At 38.9% G+C, this 19300-nt stretch overlaps 1 protein-coding gene across 1 annotated transcript in view; it reads left to right on the forward strand.

Moving 5' to 3' along the window:
- Positions 1-19300, forward strand: part of TMEM131 (transmembrane protein 131) — a 234482-nt gene that overhangs the window by 183993 nt on the left and 31189 nt on the right. The window contains exons 23-34 of the mRNA XM_077749192.1: positions 3326-3478; positions 3579-3654; positions 3822-3939; positions 6435-6573; positions 6682-6791; positions 7263-7329; positions 12520-12671; positions 13503-13645; positions 14083-14269; positions 15360-15545; positions 16355-16513; positions 16933-17516. Of these exons, the coding sequence (XP_077605318.1) occupies positions 3326-3478; positions 3579-3654; positions 3822-3939; positions 6435-6573; positions 6682-6791; positions 7263-7329; positions 12520-12671; positions 13503-13645; positions 14083-14269; positions 15360-15545; positions 16355-16513; positions 16933-17516 (2074 nt within the window). The remainder of the gene's footprint in view (positions 1-3325; positions 3479-3578; positions 3655-3821; positions 3940-6434; positions 6574-6681; positions 6792-7262; positions 7330-12519; positions 12672-13502; positions 13646-14082; positions 14270-15359; positions 15546-16354; positions 16514-16932; positions 17517-19300) is intronic.

Raw genomic sequence — 19300 nt, forward strand, 5'->3', positions numbered from 1 at the left:
TCCACAATAGCTAAAACATGGAAAGAGCCTAAGTGTCCATCAACAGATGAATGGATCAAGAAGATGTGGTTTATCTATACCATGGAATACTACATGGCAATGAGAAACAATGAAATCTGGCCATGTGTAGCAACATGGATGGACCTTGAGGGTGTTATGCTGAGCGAAATAAGTCAGGCAGAGAAGGACAAATATCATATGTTTGCACGTATAGGAGGATTAGGNGTGCTGTGAGGTAAATACACATGTAATTGATAAAGGTATATGTGAACTAGCTTAGAATTTCTTTTGGCAGGGAAAGTATGAGTGGTAAAAACTTGGATTCAGGACCCTGGAGTCAACCTGAATATAGACACCGAGGCAGTAAATTCTGAGATGGCTTTAAACAGTAGTGAGTTGCCCAGTTTGACAAGAATGGAAGGAAATTTCAAGAGAGAAGATGGAATGACATGTTAGAGTGATCGTATCAAAAAAAATTAATACATTTAAGTCCATGAAAATTTAAAATTTTTAAGCAGAAGCTTGACATCATCAGAACTGAGCCTTAAACATTTTTTTTCCTAGCAGAAGTAAATATAAGGTGAATTAGGAAGTGACAGTAGAGTGCCTGAGGCCAACCCAGGGACTCTTGCCAGAATCTGTAGAAGTGTCAAGAAAAGGTTTGAGCTTAGGCATCCTAAGGTTTGAGCTTTCAGACCTCCAAGCCTTGGCTGTTTGTCTTGAATGCCTTTCCTCTTCCCCCACCTTCAAAGAATTACACTGTCTTCCAAGACTCAATTCCATTGTCATCTCCTCTCTGACCATTTCTTGACTCCGCCAGACATTACTAGGTGTTATGTGTGTTATCTTGAAATGATTTTAAATTACCTCTCTTGCAACAGGCCTCAGATGTGCTTTAAATATTGCCTTATGTGTTGATATCCCCAGTAGGACTCTGAATTCCTCTAGAAAGGGATGAAGGATCTTTTATCCCCCAAGCAGGCAGTTAGAGGTAGTGGGTAGATGAAGGAGTGAAATAATGGAGACAAGAACTTAGGCAAGAAACATTTCACATTTGAATTGTTCTTGGATATCCTCAGAAGGTCCTACTAATTGAAGCAGGTACAGGTAGGGTAGATAGAGTCAAAAATATGACTTAGAGTTTGAACCTAGAGAACAAGGAGAAAAGAAATAGGGAAATCAAGAGACAGCCACTGCTTTTTGTAGGAAGATGATGCATCAGTTCAGGGCACATGGAGACAAATGTAGAATTCCCCTCTACCCTGTGGAAGGAGACATGGTGGATTCAGAGAAATAGTACTTAGTAAATTCTTAAGTAAACCTAAATTCAGAATTGAGCATCTTAAAAAGATAAATTTTGAGTTAATAGGTCCCACACATTTAAGTTGGGTCTTAATGAAATTTTTGTTTTGTGATTCCACTTTGCACTGATTGTACAGAACTCGTGACTTCCTTATTTATCCAGAAAGACCTTGTTCCATTCTTTAATTGCCTTATCCGTCGGTGATCTTAAACACAGCATAAATCCTAGAAGAGAATAATTCAGTAGATGACACAGTGAAAGGCCCATGGGTGGAGTAAATGAGAAAGAAAGCATTTGTATAAAAACAAAGTGTTGCTTTTGAACTACTTGGGCTCAAACTTTCATATATCTTCAAATGGCCTTACAGGACCAAATATTTGCTTGGAATCACAAATTAACTTGATGTTACTACGTTAGTCAGGATGCTATAACAAATTACCATATTTTGGCTACTTAAACACCATTTATTTCTCACAGTTCTGGGTGCTGGGAAGTCCAAAATCAAAGCACCTGCAGATCTGGTGTTTGGTGAGGGCATTCTTCCTGGTTTTACAGACGGCTCTTTTCACTGTATCCCCACTTAGCCAGAAGAGCAGAGAGGAAGGGCAAGCTCCTTTGTCTCTCCTTTTAAGGTTGCTAATCCCATTCTTTAGGATTCCACCCTTATGACCTAATCACCTCCAAAACCGCACCTCTACTACTACTAGAACATTGAAGATTAGAATTTCAGCATATGAATGAGGGGAGGGGGCATCCACATTCAGCCCATAACAGTCATCAGGTTCTATAAAATCTCTTATCCAGTGGAGTATACTTGTGCCAACTGATAAAAATAGGACCTCCAGATAAACATTTGAAGTAACTCATAGTTGAATACCGTTGTAAAATGTAACAGATACCGTTTCGTACCTGTTACCTCTTTTGACACCCTGACCACCACCCCCCTGAGAGACAAGACATGGACTTAAATGAAATGGTTATCACAGGTGCATGTAGACCAGGTAACTGCCAGGAACATATAGCGGGTTAGAGGCCAAGCTGGGGCTGTCAAAGGCCTTGTGCTTCCTGTTCCTGTGTTCTCCCCATCACAGCAGCACACCTGGCCTCTCATCCCTTCCTCCTCTGTTTCCCACTGACTAGGCTGCAAATGATGAGTGTTACTTAGAACCTCACCCTCATTCAACTCTTTTTCTCTGTGTACTCTCTTAACATCTGTCGTCTGGTACCAAATATTAGCCCAGTGGGTGTGATCATTTTCAAGACTTCTTCAAATGACTAGGAATCAGATTATAAAGCAAAATTCTTTACTCAAACAAAAGAAAGATTATAATATAATTCTTATTGAGGATTATTTAAATCATTTAATTGTTTACTTAAAATCTGATCCCCTATCATAGGGAGAAGCATACAGTTGATAAGAGCAGTCACTGGTTATCAAGTGATTTAATTTGTCTGCTGTTTTAATAAGATATTTGATAATTCATATTTTTAAAAGGTATCTCATTTCTCTTCGGTACAAATGACATTTTTCTTTTAAAAAGAAAAAAACTGTCCTAAGGAAATCTGATTTTTTTGTCTTGTTTGTTGTTGTTGTTGTTTCATCCTGAATTTGGACACTTTGAGGACAGCCTGGCCTTGGTGTAAACAAACCTTGCTTCACAAACTGACAGTGACTATTTCCTTTATTCAGAGCTGTCTCTGCTGGCATTCTCATTTTTTTTAACATCAAATGTAAACATTTTTTAACATCTTATTTTAATTAATTTTAACATCTTATTTCAATTAATTTTCATAAGGTTGCAGAGACTTGTCCCACTAGTTTTTCTAGAACAGGCCATGAAAAAAATAAATAAAGATATAGATATATTTGAGAGGGCTCTGATTACAAAATTAGAGATTATCAAGTGATAAAAATTCTGAATGTCGTTTGGGTTTCGGTTTCTGAAAAATGGCTGTCACCTCTAAATTATGTGTTCTTAAGAAAATCCAGCTATATCCTGCTTGTTTGTTTTCTTCCTTCAGGGGAAAATAGTTCATCAAAGCTTAAATATTATGAACTCCTTCTCACAGAAGGTAAAGATACAACAAATACGATCTTTGTCGGAAGATGTGCGATTTTACTACAAACGATTACGGGGCAATAAGGAAGACTTAGAGCCAGGAAAAAAGTCAAAGGTTTGAAAACATTGTGTTTGAGGATTCCCATGTGTTAGTATCGTGTTATTATGACCTTCTGCGAATTTGGGATTCACAGTTCTCCTGTGCCTCTTTGTAGATTGCAAACATTTATTTTGATCCTGGACTGCAGTGTGGGGATCATTGCTATGTTGGCTTGCCTTTTCTATCCAAATGTAAGTTATCTTGCTGTTCTCTCATGCCCTTCATTCTGCCCAAAATATTTTTTGATGAAAGGCCGCCACTCTATCCCTTGGTACCTTGGAAATCATTTGAAGGAAAATTGACAAGTGGATATAGAAGTAGGGCTAAGTGTGTCATAATATATGTTTCCTTGTTTTAGCCGAACCCAAAGTACAGCTTGGTGTAGCCATGCAGGAAGACACATGGGATGCTGACTGGGATTTGCATCAAAGCCTGTTCAAAGGATGGATGGCCGTAAAGGAAAATTCAGGTCATAGGTGAGTGGTTTTGCTTTAAGTATTTTAGCTATCTTTACCAGTTTGAAATGTTGATGTTGCTTTCTAGATGTTATTCTATTGATATTAGGTTATTCTTCTTCTCTATAGCTAAAAAAAACACCTATCTTTAGAAAATTATTAGTGAGACATCTTGAATTGCCATTTTAATTGCATATTGCTTAGAAATATACACACTACCATTTTTTCTCTTCTCCAGGGCTCTAGATATTTCCTTAAAATAAAAAAACTATTTGAAATTGTCTTTATGTAGGGTGAATACAGTGGTCACCTTAGATATAGCCATTTGCATAAGAAGGAAAGGTTTTGCCTACCACTGACCTCTGTTAGAGGCAAAGAAAACATGTCCTGGGTTTAACCCCACAATGGAGACCAAGTGTCCATTTGCTCATTGTGAAAAGAACCACCTCCTCCCTTTCAAGTGCTGGACTGTTGGGGGCACACAGAGCCCAGTTCACGCAGGCTCAACCATATGTCTTCAGCAGGCAGAAAATGTGCTCATGACAAATCACTACCACACCTGGATTCAAAAGCAGAAGCACACTTACTGAAGAATTGTAGAAGTACAGTCTTTCTCATGCTTCAGCAGAGAATTTGACTAGAATAATGATAATACGGCAGCTGACAAAAACTGCTCTTCTTAGGGCCCCTGGGTGACTCAGTCAGTTAAACATCCAACTTCAGCTCAGGTCATGATCTTAGAGTTCACAGGTTCAAGCCCCACATTGGGTTCCGTGCTGACTGCTCAGAGCCTAGGGCCTGCTTCAGATTCTGTGTCTCTTTCTCTCTCTTTGCCCTTCCCAACTTGTGCATGTGCGTGCTCTCTCCAAAATAAATAAACTTAAAATGTTTTTAAAAAATTGCTCTTCTTCACTTGCCTAATTTGAATCTATTTGTCACTGTCAGGATAGTCTCATTTATAGTACTATAAATTATTCAAACCATTAGTGATTAAATCTAAGATTTTGTGTTTATCTGAACTATCTGCTGTGGAACGTTTCCTTAAGGCAAACAAGAGTTAAAGCTCTACTTTAAAATGGTTAATTAGGGGCGCCCGGGTAGCTCAGTCAGTTGAGCGTCCAACTTCGGCTCAGGTCATCATCTCATGGTTTGTGGGTTCTAGCCCTACGTCGGGCTGTCTGCTGACAGCTTGCTCAGAGCCTGGAGCCTATTTCAGATTCTGTGTCTCCCTCTCTCTGACCTTCCCCTGCTCATGCTGTCTCTCTCTCTCTCTCAGAAATAACTAAAACATTTTTTAAAAGCATCTAAGTACAGAGAGACTTCTAATGAACTCACTCAAGAGAACACTCAGTGAAACAGTTCTTGGTCCCCTACATTTCCATTACAGACATTACAATGTATAGACAGTCTCCAAATTTTAATATTATGAATACATAACTTGGAGTGCTGTCAACCAGCATCTTCACCTCCTACCCACCAAAACCCCTACCTTCCTCCATGTGTGCCCAGCACTCCGCTGCTAAAGAGCTGGGTTTTGCATCTACCCCGTACCATCATGTCCCGGGTGCACAGTGAGTGTGGCATTCTCCCCACTCCTGCCGTGTCACTGTGCATGTTACAGAGAATTTGTTTCTAGTCTTATAAAGCCTATGTTCTTATCAGTATAGAGTACCATAATTCACTGATATTATGGATTAAAGTAGGCTTTAGTGTTTGGGCCCAGGGACCTTAACCCCATGTGTAATATTGTTTCCTTAGGAAATATGTTCTTGATTTCTAAACAGCTGGTTCTTGAACTCTCATAAGTAGGGAAATACTCAGATGAGGTCCTGAATGTTGCTGACAGCTTTACATATATTTGCATAAAGGCCCCACATGTAGTGCCACTTCAGCTAACATCTTCATTGCATGTCAGGATTTTCCTTCATTTTTTTATCTCAAAGGGAGAAAGCCATATGCCAAGCAATGCACTGCCTTCTCATAGGTTCTCCAGATGAATATTCATCAACAGCCTGCTGTTGGTCTAGATCTTTCTACTAGGCATGCAGGATCCTTTAGGACCCCCTTAACACCATATGTTATCTGTGTATACCTGCCTTGTCCTTCACACATTCAGTACAAAAACAACACAGGTGATGAGTGATAGAGACTTTGGCAGCTCTTTGTGCCAAAACAGAGACATCTTCATACATGTCTGTTAAAAGCATAGTAAAATGTCAGAGCAAATAAACCTGTGTTTATTTAAGAATACAATAATAGATTGTATTCAGAAAACTCAAATATTTTATTTGATATAGTGACTTACAGGAGCGCCTGGGTGGCTGTCAGTTAAGCATCCGACCTCGGCTCAGGTCATGAGTTCAAGCCCCGTGTCAGGCTCTGTGCTGACAGCTCAGAGCCTGAAGCCTGCTTCAGATTCTGTGTCTCCCTCTCTCTCTGCCTCTCCTCCTCCCTCAAAAATAAACATTAAAAAAATTTTTTTAAATGATACAGTGACTTACATTTTTTTTTTCTAGATTGAGCGCTTTATTTGAAGTAAATACAGACCTTCAAAAAAATATACTGTCAAAAATCACTGCTGAACTCTCCTGGCCTTCTATAATTAGCTCCCCCCGGCACTTGAAATTTCCACTTACTAATACAAACTGCTCCTCAGTAAGTATTCAGAGTGACACTGGTTTTGGGAAATAGATAATAGGGTTATAAAGTATCTACTCTTAACTGTGGAAATCTCTCATTTACTGTTTTGTTACTTTGTTTAAGGAAGAAGAGATTACTTTAGAAAATCCTGCAGATGTTCCTGTCTATATACAATTTATTCCCCTAGCTTTATATTCCAATCCTTCAGTCTTTGTAGATAAGTTAATATCAAGGTAAGCATTGCTTTAAATAATAAGAATGTTCCATATTAGCATTGAATTATTTTATACATTTAAAACTTTATTCCAGTTTATACAGTAGTAGATTTGGCTTAGAGAAATTCTAGACCTGTAGTTAAAATTGAGAGGTAGTTCTGGGGAGAGATATTGATAATATCTAAGTATTTAAGTGTCTAGAAAAGTTTTCAGCTTAAGATAAGAAAAAGTAATATTGAACTCCCTTCTAAAAAATTATAAAGAGAAAGCAAGTGGAACCCTTCAAATATTTTAGTTTTTAAAAAATGAGCAAATTATTAACAATAAGTTGTAGCCTTTAATTTTTGGAAAGCCATTAATCTGGTAATATTGACCTCAAAATCAACCAGAAGGTAATTTGCAAATAAAATACAAACTTGATCATTCCTCTTTACATCCTTTAATTATGATGCTGTTTATGAAGAAATATATGTACATTTTTTATTTTAGGTTTAACTTGAGTAAGGCGGCAAAGATAGATTTAAGAACACTAGAATTCCAAGTCTTCAGAAACACTGTAAGTATGTAAACTTCATACTAAATCCAAAGAAATAACTATGATATGGTCAGAGCAAATTTGGAAGAAAACTACTGACTACCCTTAAATTTGGCTGAAGGGCAAGTTATTGAAGAAGTCAAAGCAGTCCAGTAATTATTTTAGAGGCAAAAAAAACCCAGAAGGAATGGATAGGATTTAGATCAATGTGAGACACATGAGTAGAAGGTTCCTGTTTGCAGGCATTATAAGCTCATGAAGTTTTATAATGCAACCAGAAACCCTGAAGATATGTAAATGACATATAAACTAACATAATTTTATTTTATTAAGCCTCAAAATATTGAGCTTAGTCATTTAAATTTTTATTTTGGATACCTCCTAATAAAATTGTAAGCTCAATTAATGCCAAACCCATGGTTGTTGAACAGATTGCACAAACTCACTTGGAAGCCTTTCACTTGGTTCCTTGATATATAGGAAGACCATGGTGAGTGTTGACTGGATAAGACAATCTGTGGCTCAGTAGGCCAGGAAAGAAAAGCAGTGGAAAATGTTTTTAGTATTTGGGGGCTACATTGAAGAACCCTTCCCAGTATTTGATGAGCATCTAGTGTGTGTCAGCCTTCATCAAGTATATTCACACTTACAATGTCACCCATTCATTACTGCAGCCAAGCTGAGCAATTATTAGTAACCCAGGAAGTATTTCCTTGTTCTGTTGGCAGGGAAAAGAAGTCTCAAGAAAAGAAAGCAACTTACCCAAGTTCATACCTGTGATAACTGCCAGGGCCAAATTCAAGTCTAGTTCTCTCAGATCCCAGAGCCTTTGCCCATACTCGTGTCACATGGTCATTGCTGATTAGGAGTCACTCATCCTCCTGTTAAACGAGATATTTTTTAGTTCTTGAAGTATTTGTGTTCTTTCCCATAGTTTTGTGTTTTATTCTCTAAGGTATATGTTAGCTAAACCTTTGTACCATAGTTTTTATACTGTCTTTAAGTCAGTTTTGTATATGAAAGTAATTTTCAGTATGTCTTTCTTCTGCCAAATAATAGAACAGAACACTAGACTGAAATTTAGACAATCCTATATTTTACCCTTTTCTTGGAATCTTTCTCTTATCTGTTTTTTCCATGCATAAAGTGACAGCCTAATAATAAGCTCAAGGTTATCTAGATTCCAAATAATTAGAAAGTTTAATAACCAGGAATTCCTTTCACTCTGTTTTGCTAAGGATGGAAATACACATAAGAAGTAATTGAGCTAATCTTTACCTTTTTTTCTTACTGAATACAAGTTCTTTAGTATTATTTACAAGATATAAAACACTGAAGTGTAGGCACTGTGAGAAGTAGGAAGATGAATGAGAATACTCTAGACTTCTGAAATTTATCCTAAATGTGAAATTCTAGGTCTTAGGGTGAACTTATGATAAATCCTATCACAATTCTCTATAGTGCTTATAAAACTGTGGTTCTCAAAGCATTGGGTTTCAGAACTCCTTTATAGTCTTAAAAATTATTCAGGACTTCAAACAGATTTTTTGTTTAGGTGGGTTATATCTATCAATATTTAGCATAATAAAAATTAAAACAGATTTTTTTTATATACAAAAGGTGAAAGATTGGGGCTCCTGGGTGGCTCAGTCAGTTGAGCATCCGACTCTTGATTTCTGCTCAGGTTATGATCCCAGAGTCATGGCATCAAGCCCTGCATCCGGCTCTGTGCTGAGTGTGGAGCCTGCTTAAGATTCTCAGTCTCTCTCCCTCTGCCACCCGCCCCTCACATCTGCACACTCTCTCGAAAAAAAAAAAAAGGAGTATCTTAATTGCCTTTTTAATTAATTCTGACAGCATGCCTCAGTCATTCAGAAAATAACTGGTTCACCTAGATATGCAGGGACTCCAGATGTTGACATGATTCACTCTATAAAATTCAAAAAAGTCGTATTCATTAATAGAACTACCAATCTCATCACTGAATTCTTTTTTTTTTTTTTTTTTTNTTTGTCCTTCTCTGACATCAGGGAATTCTTTAACTATTGGGAAGCTGTGAAGTTCACAGGGGTGGATTCAAGTTTTCCGTAATTCTAAATTTTCTCACTCGAATTTTATCGTTGTCAGCAAATACGTCAGTTGTTTTTCCTTGATTGGACAGATACGCTTCATTTTTGTGAATTTGTCACCAAATATCAAAGTCTAAGTAACCACAGATTGACTGTCAATCATTCTTTCAACTGAAATGGTTTTCCATGAGAAAAGCAGCTTTGTATCTAAAATGATAGCTTTTCAGGACAACATGATACCTCAGGAGGCCACAGGAGTGCTATATGCATACTTCCCATTTTAACACACGCTAGTAAAAATGCACGTGCCCAAAGATTGAGATTTATTAGGATTAATATCGTTACTGCTTTATTAGTAATAATTTTTTTTTTAGCTACAAGTACATGGCAGTGAGGGAGACAGTAGCTACTAAGGAAGTTAGATACCACTGCCTTACTTTAAGCTGAAGTGTCAGCAGTTTTACCCACCACTGATTTAGCTGACCATTGGTGGAAATGTCGACACAGTGGAAAAGGCAAATGGCATCTGTCAGTGTTTTGAAAATAGTTTTGACACCAGTGGACACACTGAAAAGATTCTGAGGTCCCAGGGGTCCCATGGGTCACTCTTTACAGAGCCACTGCTAAGTTATTGAGAGTTATTGAGGCCTTAATGATATCCCTGAGGCATCACATCCTCAAATGTTTGCCAAGTCATCAGAGTTTAAATTAGCTAGTGTTTATTGGGAATATATGCATAGTATATAATGTGTCCATCAATTACTCAGAATAGTTTATCTAAAAAAGAACTTATTTACCAACCATTTTGGAACAGTCAGGATATTCCGTTGTCCCAGTAGACACTGACAGAGAAGAATGTTAGATGCAGAGGGGCTCCTGGGTGGCTCAGTCGGTTGAGCGTCTGACTTCGGCTCAGGTCATGATCTCACAGTTCGTGGGTTCAAGCCCCGCGTCGGGCTCTGTGCTGACTGCCAGCTCAGAACCTGGAGCCGGTTTCAGATTCTGTATCTCCCTCTCTCCCTGACCCTTCCCCTCACGCTGTCTCTTTCTCTCAGAAATAAATAAAACATTTTAAAAAATTAAAAAAAAAAAAGAATGTTAGATGCAGAAAAAGTTTGTGCCTCAGAATCAAGATTTAAAAAGTAAGGGCCTCAATAAGTCTATTGACTAGAAATAATGTTTGTAGAATCATGCTACCACAGGTAGATAGACCTATATGTTTGAAACCTAACTATGCCAGGTGGAGTAGAAAGTCGTGCAGACCTCTCTCCCCTTCCACATGTTAGCAGAGCCATCAAGAAGCCATGGACTNTCCATGTTGCTACACAAGCCATGGACATTTATAGTCAAGTGTTGCCAGGGCACCTGGGTGGCTCAGTAAGTTGAGCATCCAACTCTTGATTTTTGTCTCAGGTCATGATCCCAGGGTCGTGGGATCGAGCATCAGTGCTGAGCATGGAGCCTGCTTAGGATTCTCTCTCTCTCCCTCTGCCCTTCTCCCCCATACTCACTCTCTCCCTCTCAAATAAAAATAGAGCCAAGTGATGCCAACCCTTCCCCCGGAAACAGGCTAAACTTAATGTTACTTAAATATTAGGATAGTTGGGGTGCCTGGATGGCACAGTTGGTTCAGTGTCCCACTCTTGACATTAGTTCAGGTCATGATCTTGTGGGTGTTAGGATCACACCCAGAGTCAGGCTTCACGCTGACAGCCCAGAGCCTGTTTGGGATTTTCTCTCTTTCCCTCTCTCTCTGCCCCTTCTCCACTTTCTCTCTCTCAAAATAAACATTTTTTAAAACTTTTTTAAAATATTTATTTCTGAAAGAGAGAGACAGTGCAAGCAGAGGAAGGGCAGAGAGAGGAGACACAGAATCTGAAGCAGGCTTCAGGCTCTGAGCTGTCAGCATAGAGCCCAACGTGGGGTTTGAACCCACAAACTGTGAGATCATGACCTGAGCCAAAGTCACACGCTTAACCGACTGAGCCACCCAAAATAAACATTTTTTAAAAATCAGAACAATATATCCTTATATGATTTTTTTAATAAAAACAAATATTTAAATCTTATCGGTAGGGCCGCCTGAGTGGCTCAGTTGGTTAAGTGTCAGACTTTGGCTCAGGTCGTGATCTTGCAGTTTTTGAGTTCAAGCCCTGCATCTGGCTCTCTGCTATCAGCACAGAGTCTGCTTCAGGTCCTCTGTTCCCCTCTTTCTGCCCCTCCCCTACTCATTTTCTCTCTCTCTTGCTCTCAAAAATAAACATTTAAGAGGTCCCTGAATGGCTCAGTCAGTTAAGTGTTCCACTTTGGCTCAGGTCATGATCTCACCATTCGGAGTTTGATCCCCGCGTCAGGCTCCTGCTGACAGCTCAGAGTCTGGAGCCTGCTTCAGATCCTGTGTCTCCCTTTCTCTCTCTGCCCCTCCAACCCCCCCCTTAAAAATGAATAGATGTTAATAAGAAATTTTAAAAATTAAATAAACATTTAAAAAATAAGTTTTATCGGCAACTGCCTGTCAAGAAGTCATACTTTGGTTATTAAAGTATTTAAACTTTCAGTCATCTAATGTTAATGAAACAGTAATTATGTGCTGAGCTCTCAAAATAAAATTCAAAGATAGATTGATCTGAGTTAGAAATATTTTTACAAATAAAATCTGGTGCAGCCTGAAGACCTTCAGCCGATAGCCATCAGAGGGGAAAGGAACTAGAAAACAGTGTGAAAGTGGGAACAGCATCCGCAAGACTTCAAGCTGCTGGGTGCACAGCTGTTTGCTTTGTGCGAAAACACAGAGCTACACTTCTTAAGTTTGTGTCCTTTTTTGTATGGGTATTACATTAAAAAATTTTTTAAGTTATAAATAAAAAGATCTGTATACAAAAACAAATACCTAGTACAAATATGAGGACCTTGGTGAGCTGGGGTTCAAAACCCTTTTGGGGACTTAATGCACAGTAAGAAGGGTCATCACTGGTTGCCAACTTCTGCTTGCAAGCTGACCAGTATCTAAATCATGAGGAATAAAATTGTTCACATATGTAATCAATTCAAGAAACTCATACTGGGCTGTGGATTGAGTAAAGGAAAAAATCTTTCCAGAGAATATAACAGTGACTCCTGTTTATTTATCCAATGATTCAAGGCTCATCCACTGCAGAGTTCAACAGGATTTACAGAAGGCCTCTCTCGACATTTAATTTTAAACCTAATTTTAAAACCTGGAGAAAAGAAATCTGTCAAAATAAAGTTTACTCCAATTCACAACAGAACTGTTTCTTCACTAATCATAATCAGGTATGTTTTGTGATTCAAGTGTGGGTCAATTTTTAGTACTTATACAGAAGTCCTTACCTGATTTTTAATTTGATTTTGCATGTCTAATTTATTAAATATGGTATCCACTTTGTCCAAAACATGCACCCAACACACTGCACCAGATGAAATGTACCTCTGTGATTATGTTCATAACTTGAAAACCTGAAAAAATGTTCTTACTGTACCATATGTGACTCTTAAAACTGAAAAACTCTTGCTCCTCTCTGTGTAAAGATTTTTTTTTTTAATTTTAATGTTTTATTTATTTCTGAGAGAGAGAGAGAGATAGCATGAGCAGGGGAGGGGTAGAGAGAGAGGGAGACACAGAATCTGAAGCAGGCCCCAGGCTCTGAGCTGTCTGAGCTGCACAGAACCCGACGCAGGGCTCGAACCCACGAACCGTGAGATCATGACCTGAGCTGAAGTCAGACGCTTAACCGACTGAGCCACCCAGGCGCCCCTCTGTGTAAAGATTTTTAAATTCTTAGAGGGTAAATGTTTCACTCTTAAATTTGGCGTATTCAGGGGTGTCTGGTTGGTTCATTGGGTTAAGTGACTTCACCTCAGGTCATCTCATGCTTCGTGAGTTCAAGCTCCTCATCGGGCTGTGTTCACAGGCCTGGAGCCTGCTTTGGATTCTGTGTCTCCCTGTCTCTGTGCCCCTCCCCTGCTCATGCTTTCTCACTCTTTCTCTCCCCCTCAAAAATAAATAAATACTAAAAAAACTATATATATATAGTGTGTTCATTTCTACATTTCTATTCTGCAAATTTAGTGGGTGAAAATTCTGTAATTCTTGTTCTTGCATAGAAATAACCTGACCGTGGTGGATGCTGTGATGGTCCAAGGACAAGGAACAACTGAGAACTTGAGGGTGGCAGGCAAACTTCCAGGTCCAGGGAGTTCCTTACGCTTTAAAATCACAGAAGCATTATTGAAAGATTGTACAGATAGTAAGTATCCCTAACAGTTCCAAAGGCATAACTTGAGTATTTACTTTCAACAGTGAACAGTTCCCCAAGAAAGAACAGTATTCCTGTACATGCAGCTGTGTATACTAGTGATGAATACTTAAGATTTTTAGTGAAATACTCTGACCTGGTTTCAGGGTTGTTTGATTTGGATCCTAAAAGATTTAAAGGTTCAGTATTCATTGCATGTCTTAGGTAACTTACTCGGTATTGACAGTAAAGCATAATTAAACTTTTGCTATCTAAAATGACACAATAAAATGGAGTACTTCTGATGAAGGCTGGGTACCAGCTGATCTCTTTGGCATGAGGAGGTGGTTCATAATGTCTGGCATATATATTCATGGAGATGTGTTCATCTTTCGATCTGGAGCACATGCAAGATTTATATTCACTCTTGATTTTTTTTTCCTTTATAGATTTAAAACTAAGAGAACCAAATTTCACATTGAAAAGAACATTTAAAGTAGAGAATACGGGGCAACTCCAGATTCACATAGAAACCATTGAAGTCAGTGGGTACTCATGTGAGGGATATGGCTTTAAAGTTGTTAATTGTCAAGAGTTTGCACTAAGCGCCAATGCCTCTAAAGACATAATCATATTGTAAGTATTTTCTTCTGAGGTGTAATGATTCACTAGCTTCTCATCAACCTCAAATAATACAGTTGTTTAAACTCCATGCAAAGATGTTTTCATACAACAAAAAGTATTTTATCCACGTGATTTCTTTTGTCCACTTAATCTTTGGTTATTTCTTTATTGTTTTCAAAATTGTGAAACTTCCTCTGTATCAAAAGTGGATCAGATAATCTTAGAAACTGGTTTCAAAATTATGTCAGGGTTCTGTTAAAGCATAACGTGTCGGTACGAAATTGACTATAAATTCATTCTCAGCAACAGACCAGTCCCTTCTATCACACATGTGCAATTTTCCGTGTGTGCAAAGTAGGAATGTGTAACATTTTGGTCAGAAGATAATGTTAATGCCTGTATCAATAACGGGTGTGGCCTACTTTAATATTAATTAACTTGTTAGATTATAAAGTTTATGTAACAAAATGTGACCTCTGTCCCCTTAATTGAGTGATAATTTCATGGTCTTCAATGGACGTTGACCCAGTACTTAATGATATTACTCAGGTAAGACATAATGCTTAGTACCTAAAGGTACAGTGAAGAATAAGACACCTTCCCTCAAGGTGTAGATCATCTGGTTGGGGAGCTTACAGTTAACAAAAAGTAAAAATGAAATAATTGGGGCAGAAAGCAGTACTGCAGGAGATGAGGACAAGAGCACCTTGGCTAGGATGGGTTTGGGTTTTGGGGTTTGTTTATTTGTTTGTTTGTTTAAGTATTATTGGGAATATATCCTGGGAGAAGAGGGTGGATTCAGATAAAGGAGAAAAGAGGAGGGAGGGAGAGAAGCTCAGACAGCACTTCCTGAATTAATAATTATGCAAAGCTGTGTTATTATTCTTTTTCATGTAATTTCTTCAGTTATCCACAGAATATAGTTGTATTTGTTATTAACCTCATGGAATAATGCTTTCTCCATCTTAAAATGAGGAAGTTGCATAGAAGTATCAAACTCAAATTCTCTGTTAGGTTTCAAAGGTGTATGGGACTAGTATTATATGTAAACTGCTGTGGTGTATTTTTAACACTTAGTCTGACTGCCACCATTTTCTTTTAGGTTTACTCCTGATTTCACAGCTTCTAGAGTTATTCGTGAACTGAAGTTTATAACAACCAGTGGCTCTGAATTTGTATTTGTATTGAACGCATCCCTTCCATACCATATGTTAGCAACCTGTGCAGAAGCCCTCCCCAGACCCAACTGGGAGCTGGCTCTGTACATCATCATCTCAGGAATAATGAGGTACTTGTGTCTTCTTTTGAGGTTGGTATTCAGGCATCACCTGACACTGTTCATTACATGCCCCCCGTGAACCAGTCACTGTTCTGAGTGCTGGGAACCTGTCAGCAAACAGAACAGATCTTTCTGCCTCGGTTAAACCCGCACACACCAGTGGAAGCAGTCAGAACTAACCCTGCTTGGGTGGCATATACTACAGACACAAATCTTCTACCCTTAAAATTTGTTATACAAATTAGTACAAGTTAATTTCTTCAAGGAAAAATAACACTCTTAATTTACCAGGTAAAGTTACTTCATTTCAGCACACATAACTTAACATTATAGAATATCTTTTTAGAAACAGACCCAAGCAACATGAAACATGAGAAATATTTTTTAAATTCTCAGCAAACATTTCTTTCTTTTTTTTTTTTCAGTCTGTTTGGTGTTTGTAGGGTCAGATACACGTGCCTCTAAATTTACATGGTTACCCCACACATCCTTTCAGGGAAAAGAGTTGGTGTAGAGTTAAAACCGCAAGATAAAAGCTTCTTCTTGGTAAAAGGAAAAGTATCCTCCAAGTGTCTGTTCTGATACAAATAATTATTTTCTCTCTGTTAGCCTCCATGTAAGTAAGCGTTTTATAAAAACAAGTATGTAGACTTTTATCCATAACACTTTGTTTTTGTCCAGTCCAATTAAAACTCACCAGCGTCTCTGTTTTTTATATCCTCTTGTACTTTACCAAGAAACTCTGCCTTGAATACTAAATTTTGTTACTCTTGCCCTAATAAATGAATCCCACCTCTCCACCTTCTGTACCCCTGCAGTGCACTGTTTCTCTTGGTAATTGGAACAGCCTATTTAGAAGCTCAAGGAATTTGGGAGCCATTTCGAAGGCGACTATCCTTTGAGGCCTCCAACCCGCCCTTTGATGTGGGAAGACCATTTGATCTCAGGAGAATCGTTGGTATTTCGTCTGAAGGAAAGTATGTTTACATGCTGGAAATAAATTCTCTAGTACACATAGATTTGACTGATGTAATTCAAAGAAAAAATAAGTTTTTCTTTTCATCTTTGCTCAAGGGGAAAAAAATCTTAATTCTAATTACTTAATAATCTCCTGTGTATATAGCTGTCTTCCCTACTAAGAACTCAACAGCCAATCCCATGGTTTTGTTATGTTGGTGAGGGTTAAAATAATCTTAATTAGATCACTGACTTGATTCCTAAATATTCAGATAGAATAAACCGTATAAAATTGTGGAAAGTATCCCTATGTCTTGTTGGGGTTTTTTCCCTAGAGTAGCTTATATTTCTCTTATGGCTGTACTGATGAAATAAAAACTTTTTAATCTTAGATTTTGTAGGTTGCTATTTACTGATCTGCAGTTGGTCCTTTTTTCAGCTTGAACACACTCAGCTGTGACCCCGGTCACAGTAGGGGGTTCTGTGGAGCAGGCGGCTCGTCATCCCGGCCCAGTGCAGGGAGTCACAAGCAGTGTGGCCCACCAGTCCACCCACACGGCAGTCACAGCAATAGAAACTCAGCTGACGTGGAAAACGTCAGAGCCAAAAACAGCTCAAGTACCTCTAGCAGGACTTCTGCACAATCTGCTAGTAAAGCAAGCCCCCTTGTCTTAGAGTCAAATGCAGTGGCCCAAGGTCACACAGCAGGCAGAAAGTCCAAAGGGGCAAAACAGAGCCAGCACAGCAGTCAGCACCATGTCCACAGCCCGCTGGAGCGGCACTCTCCACCTCCACCGCCACCGCCAGTGCCTCAGCACCAGGAACCGCAGCTGGAAAGGCTGTCACCTGCCCCCCTCTCGCACCCATCCCACCCAGAACGTGCCAGCAGCACAAGGCACAGCTCAGAGGACTCAGACATCACCAGTCTCATAGAAGCCATGGACAAAGACTTCGACCACCATGATTCCCCACCCCTAGAAGTGTTTACAGAGCAGCCGCCATCACCACTGTCCAAAAGCAAAGGTAATCGTCCGTTCTCACTGTCAGAAAAGCATGATATATGAAGGGAAAGCCAGTGCATAATTAAGGTACTGTTGCAATGGTAGTTGTGATAAACAGCTAATTTAGTAAGTGTTCTTCTGGTTCACATTTACCTCCATTTTGGACTGAAACTTTTTTGTACCAGATGTAAATAGAGAGGGACCCATTTATCATAAAGTGCTTGTACTTCTTAGGTTATTTACCAAACTTGGAAACTTATTGGACAGCTGTTTCCATTTTCAACTATCTGTGTTTATTGTGTTGTGATAGGTTTGAGCTTTCTCTTTTTAAGCGTTAAAATAATTTTTAATACAGTGGTAAAATGGAGATCATCTCTGCCTTTTAACTCAAAAATAATATTTCCACGGAACCTGTACTTTAGAGCAGGGGTTGGCAAATGACAGCCAGTGGGCCAAATCACCACCTGTTTTTATAAATAAAGCTTTATTGGGACAAGCCATGCTCATTCATTTACATATTGTCTATGGCTACTTTCATGCTACAACAGCAAAGTTGAGTTGGCTATAAGAGACCATAAGGTCCACCACAGACCTTGAAAATATTTATTGTCTAGCTCTTTACAGAAAAAGTTTGCTGATCCCTGCTTTGGAGTTCTGTATACTGTATATAGTTACCTATTTCTCAGTAACAAATCACCTGAAAATGTTGTCACTTAAAACACCAGCCTTTACCATCTGAGCTTCTGTGGGTCAGTCATCGGGGTCCTCTGGCTCATAAAATTGCAGTCAAGGTGTTTGTTGCCAGCAGGTGAAGCCATCTTAAGGTTCAAATGACGGTGGATCTGCTTCTGAGTTCACCTAGTGGTTGATGGTAGGATTCAGTTCTTTGTAGCCTGTTGTACTGAAGATCTCAGTTCTTGGCTAGGTATGGCCAGCAGCCTCTCATGGGTTCTCTCCATAGAGCAAGTCAAAGCAGTTGGCTTCATCAGAGTGAGGAAGCTAGAAGGCAAGAGAGGGAACAAGCTAGGGCAGAAATCATAATCTCTTATGACCTAATCTTGGAAGTGACATCCCACAACTTTTGCAGTGTTCTGCTCATTAGGAATGTGATCCGGCCCATACTCCAGGAGAGAGAATTCCATAGAGCTTAAACACCAGGAGGGTCAGGCCCACTGGGATTCACTTTAGATGTTACATACCACACATACACAGAGGTAGGCCATTTGGTAACTTCCAAACTCAAAATATAAAAACCAGTAAACAGCCCGTAGCTATATTTCAATTTAATCCCTTTGCAGGCTGAACTTTTTGCATCTTCCTCTCTCTCTCCTGTGACAGCCCTGCTAAAACACGCTATTCCAGGCCTGTTTCAGTATCTCCCTCACTGGTGACCCAGGAGGTTTGTGCCTTTGGTTTACGCAGGGGAACTTGACAGCACTAAGAGGCCAAAAGCAATCCAGTGTCCCAGAGTCCAGGACTTTTCTAGTAGAAAATTCCTAGTCCCAGTGATACAAAAATTAGTTACCTAGAGTCCTCTTCGACTTACATGCATTTGGATTTGCAAAATAGTAAAATGTCTTGAATATTATTTAACTTTTTATTTTTGTTAACTCATTATTAATAGAGCTTACATATTTTAGGACAAATTTTATAGTAATATTAAGTGAATACTTAAAGTTCTTTTTTAATTAGGTCAAGTTATATAATATCTTTTCCCCACATTGAGGGCATGAATAAAATGAAGGTAGATGATCACTTCTTACCAGAAGGAAAGAATTTGGCAGTCAAGCTGAATACCTCACCACC

The sequence above is a fragment of the Crocuta crocuta genome, unplaced genomic scaffold, assembly GCF_008692635.1.
Source record: "Crocuta crocuta isolate KB4526 unplaced genomic scaffold, BGI_CrCroc_1.0 scaffold118, whole genome shotgun sequence".
Lineage (NCBI taxonomy): Eukaryota > Metazoa > Chordata > Mammalia > Carnivora > Hyaenidae > Crocuta > Crocuta crocuta.